We start from the raw sequence: 11,221 nt of genomic DNA on the forward strand, positions 1-11,221 counted from the left end.
CGCTTTTTTTTTCGACGTTCTTTGATGTGGAAAACACAGTGAATGTCAGCTTTCGGCCAATCGCAGGTGGATCGGGCTGATTTTCGACCAATCGTCCAGTTTTCTCGTCGATGCAGTGATCGTCACGGCCAAGCACTGGCACTTCAAGGCGCCCACAGAATTCATGTTCTTTTTCTGTCGGAGCCTTAGTAACACGATCATTCCCATAATACCTGTTTTGTCAAGATACAAAATGTCACAGTCAGATTGGTATGTGGCTCGACAATCAATCACATCAAATTCTGCAGATGCAGCATGCGCTATGCACACGGCCGACAGAGCTCATCAGCTTCAGCGTCGCCCAATGCAGAAGAGTCTCGCTCATTCTCCAACACTTCACTCCAGCCGCACGTGCATTGTCCGCCCTATATTGATCACCACTACACACAGCCAACCACGCAATGCATCCGTCGCTGAACCTCGAGGCCCTGTGGCCATCGCCGCCCAGATGTGCGCTGCCGCCGCGACGCAGTCGCAGCTTGCGCTCCTCTTTGGCTCGCGCAGTGTTCCCACGCGTAATGGAGTTCAAGGTCATCTCGCGTGAGAGCGAGAAGCACGAGTTCATGCCTGTCGTGTACCTCATCGACCGATCTCCCGCCTGGCGTCGCCGCGTACCATCGTTCGTGGAGACGGCAATCGTGGAGGACTATATTACGCCACTCGTAGCCAAGATCCCAGACCCCGCCAATGCCGCCGATATGACGCGAATCTTAGCCGATGTGCGCAAGGAGATGGAGAAACGCGCCAATCTAATTGATGAGACGCAGTTGGACGGCGTCAGTACCACTGAAAGAGACTACAAGATGGGAGTGTTTGTGGATTTTGCCCCCACGCCCAGCAATCCAGGCAAGGCGCCGCTTAACCGCGTTGTATTCCAGATCGCCACCGCTTTACGGGCAGCTTCCTACAGACGCGCACTCGTAGTACCCGTTGCAGTTCACTACTGCTCAGCCGCTACCTTCCTGGACGTGCGACGCTACACAGGTATCCGCTATGGCGCTCCAGTGTTGCTTGAGGAGCGTGAAGTGGCGATCTTTGGAGAGGATCCGACCGAGTTCACACAGCATTTCAGTGCTCGCCTGCGCGCATCATTGACCATGCCTCCACCGCCGTCCGTCGCCCAGATTGAGATGTTGCGCTTGACACGCACGCTGCACGTCTACTGCGCCAAGGTCGTACACGACGACTGCTTCTCCCGAAGACAGCGCGCTTCCATGAACGAAGAGATCATGCAGATCCACTTCCGTACATCCAACCATCCCGATATGCACGAACTGAAACGCAAGATGATGAAATATTGCGCCACACTGAAGCACTGGAAGCTCCGGGACGAGGATATCAACTCGGCCAGCGTGCTGCTAGCCGTCGAGGATTTGCCAAAGCACCCACTGCATTTTGTGTGGCTTCTGGCTGCTGCGCTGCGCTTTGCATTCAAACTACCGGGTCGTCTCTTCTTAGCGAGCGCATGTGACCTCATTTATCGCTTCCCACCGCGTAAATCTCACAACAGATCGCTCCCACTTGGTGCAGCAGCAGTTAAAGCAGCATTGGGCTGTCTTGCACTTGGTGTGTTGGTCCGTGTAGTCCCGTCCAGCTCGCTTGGGTGGCTCTTTGCAGTGTTGGTAGGGCTTGTGCTTATCGTGGACGCAGCTACAGCCCACACCGCCGCAGCGGATGTTCAGCATTTGACTCAACACTGGAAGAAGCTCCAATTTTACGTCATGGATGCCGATGAATGGACACGATTGAAGGAAACTCGCGCCGTGTTGGCACGTAGTATCCACGACATTGTGGCTCGCTATATGTGCACTGACCTGCCCCCGCCAGTGTTGCAGGATGCGTCCAAGTCTGCCGCCTCACCGACTTCCGCCCTTCTGGACAACGACGAATACACGCTGAACGCGCACCACAAAATATTTATTAACGCGCCGCGCTCGTTCCCGCTGTCCTTTGCTGCCAAGTTGAAGGATTTCGAGACAGCTCGTCGTGTTATTTACGCGCCTAAGATGCTGCGCGACGAAACTTGGCGTAACATTTACGAGACGTTAGCGCCTGGACACCTCCGTTTCCGTGTACTTCTGGCTGATAATAAGGGCGATAAACTCCCTATGGACGAGCTGCTAGCCACGCCTTTCTTCGGAGCTGTGCTGTCTGCTTATATCCTCTACAAGACTCGCCATTCAGACGGTGACAGCTCGACCTCGAGTTCCAGTGGTGACGATAATGGTCACATGATGAGCGAGGAGGTACAACAGGAGCAGTCTCGCTATAGTCAGAGTGAACAGGATGTGGACGAGAAAGAACTCGGAGGATATAGCTCGATCCAGGAAATTATTGATGCAGCTCTGCAGATGGCACAAGATGAAGAGGAATTGACTGAGTAAGATGAATGGAACACTGTACGAAATACAAACTCGACTGTTGAAATGTTCATGTTGAAGTGGTTGAAGTAATTCACTGCTGTTGGAATAGTGTGCACAAACAATCTGTAGAATGACTACAGCTTTCCTTGAGCTCTGCTAGGCACGGGAATCGCTGGCTCGTACAAGTATTGAGGTTCTTGTCTCGCACTTCTTCTGGGCGAGTTGGTTGCCTCCGATATCAGCAGCTTATCAATTGTATCTCCGCCGGTTTTGTTGTCGCTATGGTTATCAAAAAGTCAGCCCTTCCAGCATGCTCAATTTCATGTAAAGCGCTTAGTAATAATACCTTTCTGTCGATGAGCATCTATCAGCTTTCTGTTGCGGCAGCTTTGGAACGCCGAAGATGTCGAACTGATCACGCAGCTTGGCTTCCTCGGCTTCAATCACCCGGACGCGGTGAAAGTTGCCTCGAGATATCTACAGCGAGTAGTTAGTACACATTTACCTTCTACATACTCTGTGAGCTGACTTACTTGTCCTTTATAGCTACTAGAGTAAGCAGCAACGTCCTGAAAAGTACTCGAGCCGCAAATAAACCCTTCGTCGCTTTTGCCCAAGTCACTTTTCTTCGCAGCACGAAGAGGACTGGCAATGGGATGGACCTGCGCAGCGGATGCTTTGGTGGCGGGCGGCTCGTTGCGTGCCATTTGAGCCGCTTGAAACTCGTGTAATTTGCGCTGCATCATGTCTCCAAGGCGGTCCACGATGCCCAGGTCGGCACAACACTCGTACATCAAGTTCAGCTTGGAGTTCTACAAGTACGAGGGATAATGAGCTTTTGTCTGTTGCAAAACGTCTACACCGTCGAAGCTCTTACCAGTCCATAAATCTCGCGTTGAAGCTTATCGTTCTGGGCTTTCAGTTCTTCAATGGTAACTCGACTTTCCATTGCCTGACCCATCGATCTACATTCAGGAACCACTTCTCAACAGCAAGCACTGAAAACTCCTCACCTCACGCATCCACTGCGCTGTATTAGGGTCATACTTCCTTGCGTCGGTACCATACTCGCCTCCTTGGCTTCGTGGTGAGTACATCGTGCTTTGTGGCCAGAAATCCTAAACAATTCATTGAGAAGAAAAAATGCTTGAACTCGTCCTCCAGGTATATACCTGAACTTCAAAAATAGGTGGCTAAAACGAAGGCAAACTGGTAACTTGTTATTTACAACAAAATCAATCGATTGAAGAATTGTACGAGCGAATCGGAGCGATTTTAAATTTCCTGGCGCTGCACTGCACGGTCGATCGACACCGTCTGAGAGTACGGGTCGTAACGAGCCTGGAATGGCTTCTTCAAGTCTTCGCAGAAGCCACGCATCTTCTCCTTTGCATCGAACTGATAAGAAAACGGAGGGGAAAACAAACATTAATAAACCAGCAAGTCAACAGTGAATCGACATATCCTTACCAAACTGTCAGCGACGTAGTACACAGGCTGATAGGTAGTGATGGGGTATTTCTGCTTGCAGGCCGAGAACGGGTCCCAAGGACGGTACTCGGGCATATCACTGCCTGCAGGGCGGTTGGCTGCACAGGCGTACTCCATCTCGCCGAAGCTCGAAAGCAGTCCAGCTCCGTAGGCCTAGAAGATAGCACACATAACAATGAGTAACGCACAACAAACTAACACACATGAATCGGAGGCTGATCTCATGGATTGAACACGTACCTTGTATTCACCACGCTGTTTTGTGATTCCAAACTCCACTGAGAACCAGTAGCACTGCACACATAATACATCGTTAGAGTGTTCCTGAAGAGTGAGGTATTGGAATTGTGTTGCGTACCGTGGCAAGACGCTCGATCTCTTCGTCTGATGCTCCGAGAGAGGCAAGACCAACTTCGTGCGAAAAGTCCGCAAAGTCGGGGTCCTGTGAATAAAACGATACACCGTTAACCACCTACAAGCGTAAAGCACCAGTACAAAGATACTTACAGCAAACATGGGGGCGTGACCCATCAGTTCGTGGCAAATATCAGGCTCCGGCGTGTACAGCGGCATCGAGTGGTGGCGAATGTACTGCGATTCAAATAACAACGTCAGATCATCATTACGAGGCTAATGTATACAACATGTCTGTTCTCACCTGCGTCGAGAAGAAGACACGGAACGCAAGTCCATTCAGGAAATCACGCGACGAAAGCAAGCCACCGACCGGACGCAGAGTGAAACCCGTGCACTCCTTGAGGAAGTTCGAGATATCCTCTTGTTGCGGGATGTTGTCCTCGGCGTAACCACAGTTGCTCTCGAGGAGCGGGATAATGTAGTTAAACTCATCGCAAGCGTGCTGCTTCCACATCTCCTTCATACGCTTGTAGATAACGCCCCATGTTTTAATCTGTTATAGTCACAGACAGCATAAGTTCACAGCTCCATTCATAAAGGCTACTATCTTCACCGCACCTCATCCTGTGTGTAGTCCAGACGAGGAATCGGGTCTCCTTGACGGTAGTTCTGGGCAATCTCTGCGAACATGTTGCGACGTCGGCGGTACTCTTGGTCCTGCACATTACAATACCAAGTTAGTAAACAGCAAGACCGATTCCGGTGGTCGTGCCACGTACGCTAAAGCCTGGGTGGTCCGATTCCAGGTCCGTTCCGGCGTCCAGAATGTTGGCTACCGAGCGATCCAGCTCGTTAATCTTACGCGGGAACCACGGCACTATCCACACCAATTATCACGGTTAGTTCATAAGCCTATGCCGTTAGCATGATTACAATCGCTTACCCTTCTTGTCATTCAGCACCATGACGTCGAGGCAGTTCTTCTCGAGGTCGGCCATGAGATCGTTCACCTTGTGTTGGCCGCTCTTTCCCTCGAAATCAATGAAGAAGCTGTAGTTCATGTTGTGGCCCTTGGCGGGACGCGACTCGATACGCGTCATGTTGACGTCGTGCTTCCAGAAAAACTTGAGCGTCTCCTGCAGCGCGCCGGGGCCGTCCTCCACCTGCAACAGGATGGACGTTTTGTTGTCCTCACGCGGTGCACTGAAGCACCGCGTTCCATTTTGCAGCAGCGAAGCCACGAGCGGTGCGCGGGCGTTGGTTGGACGGACCTGTTGCAATTACGACAATAGACAACTTCAGTCTCAGAGCGAGTTACAGGACAGCTTTAATTTAAGCACTACGCACGCCATGAGTGAGGAAGGAAGTGCGGGGCAGCGAGAGGAGCGAGCGCAGCATCGTGGCAAAAGAAGAAAGTGGCAGGGACGCAGCAAGTTGGCGAATGACGCCTGTCAAGCGCAACGCCTGTTGAAGGCTCGGCTGATTAGACGCTGTAGCATCGATTAGACGCAGTGACTTTGCCAAGTTGACATGAGCGTCTCAACCATGGGAACCTATAGTGTTAAGGCCGTGTTATAGGTTAACCTGGATGCCCACTACTAAATTTTAGTTTTGGAGCTCGAAGATTCTAGAGTGAGATCATAGGTTAACCTAGGTATGGTTCCATTTGTTAATCGCCTTTAGCGACCCACGGAGGTCGCTTAAATTTCGCCTTGGAAAGGTTTTAGAATCTTCTCCCCATAGTGAAAGAAGCGAACGGCAGGCCAACATGAAGCTCACGGTCAAGACGCTACAGGGCGTCGCCTTCCCCCTAGACGCAGAGCTCACGGACGCGGTAAGCATGGGCTCTACCTTCTTCTCCTCTTTGTCTCGCATCTGTCCATGGCATTCTCATCTCTGACGAGTCCTACAGCGAGAGAGAAAGATCTTCATCGAGTACTGACGGACCAGTATCTTGCTTTTCGCTGAAGGTTTCCGCTGTGAAGCAGAAGATCGAGGAGCTGCAGAAGTTCCCCGTCTCCCAGCAGAAGCTCATTCACGCGGGTAAAGTGCTCAAGGACGACAGCACGCTGGCCGAGTACAATGTCAAGGAGAATGACTTCCTGGTTGTGATGGTCACCAAGCCCAAGGCGCCCAAGCCCTCGGCCGCCGCTGCCCCCGCCGCAGCACCAGCATCTACCCCCGCCGCAGCACCAGCATCTACCCCCGCCGCAGCACCAGCATCTACCCCCGCCGCGGCAGCAGCGGCACCGACTCCTTCCTCTACTCCTGCCGCTACGGCTGCCCCCAGTACGTCATCAGCCTCCAGTAGCTCTTCGGCCACTGCTCCGGCCGTGTCTACCCCGTCAGCAGCTCCAGCCACGGCTGCGGCCAGCTCGTCGTCTGGAGAAGGCAGCGGCGCTGCGGCCGATGAACAGATGAGCGCCACGGTGCAGCAGCTCGTGGACATGGGCTTCCCCGAAGACCAGGTGCGCAGCGCGCTGCGTGCTGCATTCAACAACCCGGAGCGTGCCGTGGAGTATCTGATGACGGGTATCCCCGAGCAGGCCCAGGCGCCCGCACAAACGGCTGCTCCTTCGACTGGAGCTGCTGCAGGTGGCGATGAAGCTGCCAACTCGCTGGAAGCTCTTCGTAATCACCCGCAGTTCGACGCTCTGCGTCAGCTCGTGCAGTCAAACCCAGCGGCCTTGCCGGCAGTGCTTCAGCAGATCGGCGCTCAGAGCCCCGAGCTATTGCGTCTGATCCACCAGAACCAGGACCGCTTCGTGCAGATGCTGAACGAGCCTATTGGTACCCGTGAGGCTGGATCAGCGCCCAGTAGTGGAGCAGGCGCAGCACCCTTCGACCTGGGAATGGGAGGAAATGGAGCCATGCCGACTCCGCAGCAGATTCAGCAGTTGGTGGACTCGCTCACACCAGAGCAACAGGCTCAGATGGCTGCACAAATGGGAATGACTCCCGAGCAGCTTCGTGGGCTTTCTCAGATGCTTAGTAACTTGCCTCCCGGAGCGATGGAGCAGATGATGGCGTCCATGGGCGGCGGTGGCGGCCTTGAAGGACTTGGCGGAGGCGCTGGTGCTGGCGCCGGTGGCCACCGTATCATGCTGTCGGAGGAGGAAGCGGCGGCTGTCGACCGCCTGTGCGAGATGGGCTTCGAGCGCACGGATGTGATTCAGGCCTACCTGGCGTGCGACAAGAACGAGGCGTTGGCGGCCAACTTCCTCATGGATAGCGGAGACAGCTTTGGCGGAGGCGCTACTGGTGGCGCAGGAGGTCAGGGCGACGACAACGATGACATTTACGGCTAAATATCATACACGTGAGCGAGCGAGCGCCTGATGAGGCTGGCTGGCTAAGATACGCGTCACTCCTCTTGCTTTGTAGTTCCTATGTCGAGCTTGTTGTGATCAGGATTGGTGCTCGCGTTGACACATTGCTGGGTTACTCTCGCTGACGAATACTGATGGAGTTTTTGACACATAACCTGTTGGATTTCTGTCGTATCGAAGTATCCAAAGTACTGTTAGGCAGACTACACTATTAGCAGCATCCCATGCAATCTGTCTGATCCTGCCGGTTTGTTAGCAATATTGCCCTTGAAGTTTGCAAATACAGGTATAATAGCATCCGGGGTGCCAAGTAAAAATACCACACTCTTCTTCCTAGCCAAGTTTGGTTTCAGTTTGGCTCGACTTCATCTTGTGACTTCATCCGGCATCTCCAGACTTCTTACAGTCGTCCTGATCGCGTAGTATTTCGTAGATCAGCAACACAGTGCCAGCCATGGGCGAGGAAGTTGAGAAGCACGTGTTGCGCAAGTACGAGCTGCTGCAAAAGCTGGGCAAAGGCGTAAGTATATTTTACAGATGCACGCATTCAAGAATGTGTTAATGAACGGCAAATGATTGTGGTGACTGTGCAGGCGTATGGCATCGTGTGGAAGGCCATCGACAAGAACAACCGACAAGTAGTGGCATTAAAGAAGTGCTTTGACGCCTTCCGCAATGCAACAGACGCGCAGCGCACATTTCGAGAAGTCATGTACTTGCAAGAGCTGAATGGCCACAGCAACATTATCCGCTTGCTGAACGTTGTTAAGGCTGACAATGATCGGGATATTTACCTCGTCTTCGACTTTATGGGTGCGTTAGCTCTAAGTGGCATCCAACCTGTTGACTCTGACTGACCCTGCTTCTCTTTGTCTGTGTTCCTTCAGAAACGGACTTGCATGCTGTTATACGAGCCAATATCTTAGAGGAGATTCACAAAAAGTATATCATCTACCAGTTGTTGAAGTCGCTCAAGTACATGCATACAGCAGAGCTGCTGCACCGTGACATCAAGCCTAGCAATCTTCTCCTCAACTCGGACTGCCATACAAAGCTCTGCGACTTCGGCCTTTGTCGTTCCGTGGCCGAGATCAGCGGACCCAACCCGGTTCTCACAGACTACGTCGCTACCCGATGGTACCGTGCTCCAGAAATTCTTTTGGGTTCGACAAAGTATGCAAAATCGGTGGATATGTGGGCCGTCGGATGTATCGTTGCCGAAATGGCCACTGGACGGCCTGCTTTCCCTGGTACATCGACGATGAATCAACTCGAGCGAATCCTAGACGTCACCGGGCCTCCATCTCAAGAAGACATTGAGAGTATTAAGTCGCCGTTCGCCAATACGATGCTGGAAAGTTTGCCTGCACCAAAGAAGAAACCATTGGAGGAGCTCTTCCCGAAGGCCTCGCCGGAAGCGCTCGACCTTATCAAGCAATGCTTTTGGGTACGTGGGTAATCGATGCTATGGCTTAACCTTCGCTGTTTTAACGTTTTTACTTGTTTAGTTTGATCCGTCCAAACGGATTTCGGTCATCGACGCACTGAAGCACCCGTATGTGGCCCAGTTCCACAATGAAAAGGATGAGCCCAGTGCTCCAGCTCCTTTGCAGATAGTTGTGGACGACAACACCAAGTATTCTGCTGCCGACTACCGTGACCGACTCTACCGTGAGATCATTAAGAAGAAGAAAGAGGTCCGACGGAAAGCGGGCGAGCAGGACGGCGCCACTGCGGCCGCTGCAACCACCGCGCAGTAGCAAATGCAGGTGCAGTAAAACAAGCTTATTTCAAAAACAAAAAAGAAGAAGAACCTGGAACTATTCTAGATTAAAATTATAGTTTAATTTCAATTTATTTTTGAGAAACTCACTTGTAATTAATTGTTTTTACAAACAATTAAAATTATCAGTGGATATCTTTTGGGTGTCTAAGGTACCTTTAAATTCACTTTTGGGAGCCCTAAATTCACTTTAGGGTCTCAACGAACTGAGCGATTGAGATGATTGGACAAAAACATTCGCAATAGGATAAACTCAGAAAGCAATGGTACCTACTGTACTAGACAAAGTGAAAGCCCTCGATACGATAGGCTCAATCGTCTCATCATCCTTGATGGTGACGGGGCACGTACTCGTGGCCGCTTTGGCGGGCAGCGTGGTGTCTGCACAGCGACTGCACCCCACCAGCCAGCGCGTCAAGGAGCTCGCAGCGCAGGAGGACGAAGAACCAGAGCGTTTTCTTACCACGAAGAGGGAGTCCGCCAAGTCGAAGCAAAAGCAGAAGACGTCAGATGACCTTATCCATAACTTGCCTGGACTGGACCCGGCGGCCAACGTAATACAACACGCTGGGCGCATCGCGCTACACGACAGCGACAAGAACAAAATCTTCTATTGGCACTTCCAGGCAGCTCAAAACCCGGACAGGGTGCCGCTCGTGATCTGGTACAGTGTGATCCATAGACAGATCGTGGTGATACTTTTACTTTATTACTGATTTCTTAATGATTTTTCAGGTTAAATGGCGGTCCCGGATGCTCCAGTATGCAGGGGTTGTTCCTGGGCAATTCGCCGTTCAAGTTAATGAACGAGTCGACCATTGGCAAGAACGAGCACAGTTGGCACGAGTTCGCCAACCTGCTCTTTGTGGATCAGCCAGTGGGCACAGGCATGTCGTATACAAAGGGAAATGACTATCGACCGGATGAGGAGACAGTGGCCAAGGACTTTTACGAGTTTTTGACAAAATTCCTGCAACGTCACCCCGAATATTTGTCGGATGGAGATGATGGAGTGAAGATTTCAAGGGCTGTGTACATGTTTGGCGAATCGCATGCTGGTCGCTGGATTCCTGAGTTTTCGGATCACATTTTCAAGCAGAACGATGATCCGAATAACCAGATTAAGATCAATCTGGACGGTGTTGGCATTGGTAATGGATGGGTGCATCCCAGAATTCAGTACGAGTATAGTGACTACGCTCACGGACTTGGCCTGTTGACTTTCGGTCAGGTGAGATCGCTGAAGGCTTCGTACGCTGAGTGTTTGGCTGCTCTGGATGCTGGAACGTATTATTCGAGAAGCTGCCTGGATAATATGGACTCCATTACGGGTAGTGTCAAGCCGGGCAATGGAGGGAACAGTCTGAATTTCTACGATGTACGTCAATATCTACGCAATGTCGGAGCGTACCCTTCTGGACAAGAGAACATTGTCAAGTACATGAATAAGATGGAAGTGCGGAAGGCAGTGCACGGCAATGAGGACAAAAACTTCCGCTTCGACCTCTGCAGCAATGGTGTATTCCGGGCATTATCGAAGTTCGACGGTGTGAGCACACTTGATAAGGTGGACTCTCTTCTTCAGAGAGGTCTGCGGATGCTTTTCTACAATGGGCAATGGGATATGATGTGCAACCATTATGGAACGGAGAAATTACTGCTCAATCTAAACTGGAATGGTTCAGATGCTTATCAGCAGGCTAAGAAGTATACGTGGCGAGTACAAGGTCGGAAGGAGCCTGCAGGTTTTGCCCAACAGGGTGGTAATTTGACCTATTTAGTGGTCACTGGTGCAGGCCACATGGTGCCCATGGATGTACCGGATGTCGCCGCAGACATGCTGCATCGCTTCGTGAGCA

General features: G+C 51.8%; 6 protein-coding genes across 10 annotated transcripts in view; 4 read left to right on the top strand and 2 right to left on the bottom strand.

The window, feature by feature from the left end:
• Positions 1 to 296: 296 nt before the first annotated feature.
• On the top strand, positions 297 to 2,589 carry PPTG_18439 (hypothetical protein). The gene has a single exon (XM_008916579.1). It carries the CDS (start codon positions 441 to 443, stop codon positions 2,421 to 2,423), a length of 1,983 nt encoding a protein of 660 aa, XP_008914827.1. The 5' UTR covers positions 297 to 440; the 3' UTR covers positions 2,424 to 2,589.
• Positions 2,454 to 3,592, bottom strand: PPTG_18440. Of its 2 annotated transcripts, XM_008916580.1 has the most exons (5): positions 3,416 to 3,592; positions 3,280 to 3,354; positions 2,936 to 3,214; positions 2,749 to 2,879; positions 2,454 to 2,681 (listed from the first exon to the last, which is right to left on the bottom strand). In XM_008916580.1, exons 1-5 carry the CDS (start codon positions 3,497 to 3,499, stop codon positions 2,537 to 2,539), a joined length of 714 nt encoding a protein of 237 aa, XP_008914828.1. In that variant the 5' UTR covers positions 3,500 to 3,592; the 3' UTR covers positions 2,454 to 2,536. The 2 variants fall into 2 exon arrangements, with proteins under 2 accessions (XP_008914828.1, XP_008914829.1); XM_008916581.1 differs by having other exon boundaries at positions 3,280 to 3,592.
• Positions 3,562 to 5,787, bottom strand: PPTG_18441 (hypothetical protein). Of its 4 annotated transcripts, XM_008916584.1 has the most exons (10): positions 5,598 to 5,787; positions 5,194 to 5,521; positions 5,030 to 5,127; positions 4,869 to 4,967; positions 4,552 to 4,803; positions 4,401 to 4,484; positions 4,252 to 4,335; positions 4,134 to 4,187; positions 3,873 to 4,046; positions 3,562 to 3,800 (listed from the first exon to the last, which is right to left on the bottom strand). In XM_008916584.1, exons 1-10 carry the CDS (start codon positions 5,646 to 5,648, stop codon positions 3,678 to 3,680), a joined length of 1,347 nt encoding a protein of 448 aa, XP_008914832.1. In that variant the 5' UTR covers positions 5,649 to 5,787; the 3' UTR covers positions 3,562 to 3,677. The 4 variants fall into 4 exon arrangements, with proteins under 4 accessions (XP_008914832.1, XP_008914833.1, XP_008914830.1 ...); XM_008916585.1 differs by having other exon boundaries at positions 3,562 to 4,046; XM_008916582.1 differs by having other exon boundaries at positions 5,194 to 5,787.
• Positions 5,788 to 5,966: 179 nt separating this feature from the next.
• PPTG_18442 (UV excision repair protein Rad23) lies at positions 5,967 to 8,016 on the top strand. The gene is made up of 2 exons (XM_008916586.1): positions 5,967 to 6,084; positions 6,221 to 8,016. Exons 1-2 carry the CDS (start codon positions 6,019 to 6,021, stop codon positions 7,556 to 7,558), a joined length of 1,404 nt encoding a protein of 467 aa, XP_008914834.1. The 5' UTR covers positions 5,967 to 6,018; the 3' UTR covers positions 7,559 to 8,016.
• A 17-nt stretch (positions 8,017 to 8,033) lies between these two features.
• On the top strand, positions 8,034 to 9,428 carry PPTG_18443 (CMGC/MAPK/ERK7 protein kinase; the record flags this gene model as incomplete). The annotated part of the gene is made up of 4 exons (XM_008916587.1): positions 8,034 to 8,099; positions 8,173 to 8,392; positions 8,467 to 9,026; positions 9,088 to 9,428. The coding sequence occupies 4 exons, from the start codon at positions 8,034 to 8,036 to the stop codon at positions 9,337 to 9,339; spliced, it is 1,098 nt and encodes a 365-aa protein (XP_008914835.1). The 3' UTR covers positions 9,340 to 9,428.
• A 227-nt stretch (positions 9,429 to 9,655) lies between these two features.
• Positions 9,656 to 11,221, top strand: part of PPTG_24363 (hypothetical protein) — a gene marked incomplete at its 3' end in the record, with an annotated part of 4,460 nt that continues 2,894 nt past the window's right edge. Inside the window, exons 1-2 of the mRNA XM_008916611.1 lie at positions 9,656 to 10,026; positions 10,098 to 11,125. Of these exons, the coding sequence (XP_008914859.1) occupies positions 9,695 to 10,026; positions 10,098 to 11,125 (1,360 nt within the window). The 5' untranslated portion in view covers positions 9,656 to 9,694. The remainder of the gene's footprint in view (positions 10,027 to 10,097; positions 11,126 to 11,221) is intronic.

Source organism: Phytophthora parasitica (assembly GCF_000247585.1).
Source record: "Phytophthora parasitica INRA-310 unplaced genomic scaffold supercont2.86, whole genome shotgun sequence".
Taxonomy (NCBI): Eukaryota; Oomycota; class Peronosporomycetes; order Peronosporales; family Peronosporaceae; genus Phytophthora; species Phytophthora nicotianae.

What these genes read in the sequence shown, in the direction of transcription:
- PPTG_18441 (XM_008916584.1), bottom strand. Translation starts at nt 5,648, where the DNA reads ATGCTGCGCTCGCTCCTCTCGCTGCCCCGCACTTCCTTCCTCACTCAT. An exon ending in GTCACGCCCCCATGTTTGCT is followed by an intron (nt 4,336 to 4,400) that starts GTAAGTATCTTT and finishes TTTTATTCACAG; the next exon opens with GACCCCGACTTTGCGGACTT. An exon ending in ACTACGTCGCTGACAGTTTG is followed by an intron (nt 3,801 to 3,872) that starts GTAAGGATATGT and finishes TTTTCTTATCAG; the next exon opens with TTCGATGCAAAGGAGAAGAT.
- PPTG_18439 (XM_008916579.1), top strand. Translation starts at nt 441, where the DNA reads ATGCATCCGTCGCTGAACCTCGAGGCCCTGTGGCCATCGCCGCCCAGA.
- PPTG_18442 (XM_008916586.1), top strand. Translation starts at nt 6,019, where the DNA reads ATGAAGCTCACGGTCAAGACGCTACAGGGCGTCGCCTTCCCCCTAGAC. An exon ending in ACGCAGAGCTCACGGACGCG is followed by an intron (nt 6,085 to 6,220) that starts GTAAGCATGGGC and finishes TTTTCGCTGAAG; the next exon opens with GTTTCCGCTGTGAAGCAGAA.
- PPTG_18440 (XM_008916580.1), bottom strand. Translation starts at nt 3,499, where the DNA reads ATGTACTCACCACGAAGCCAAGGAGGCGAGTATGGTACCGACGCAAGG. An exon ending in CTAGTAGCTATAAAGGACAA is followed by an intron (nt 2,880 to 2,935) that starts GTAAGTCAGCTC and finishes TACTCGCTGTAG; the next exon opens with ATATCTCGAGGCAACTTTCA. An exon ending in AGATGCTCATCGACAGAAAG is followed by an intron (nt 2,682 to 2,748) that starts GTATTATTACTA and finishes TGATAACCATAG; the next exon opens with CGACAACAAAACCGGCGGAG.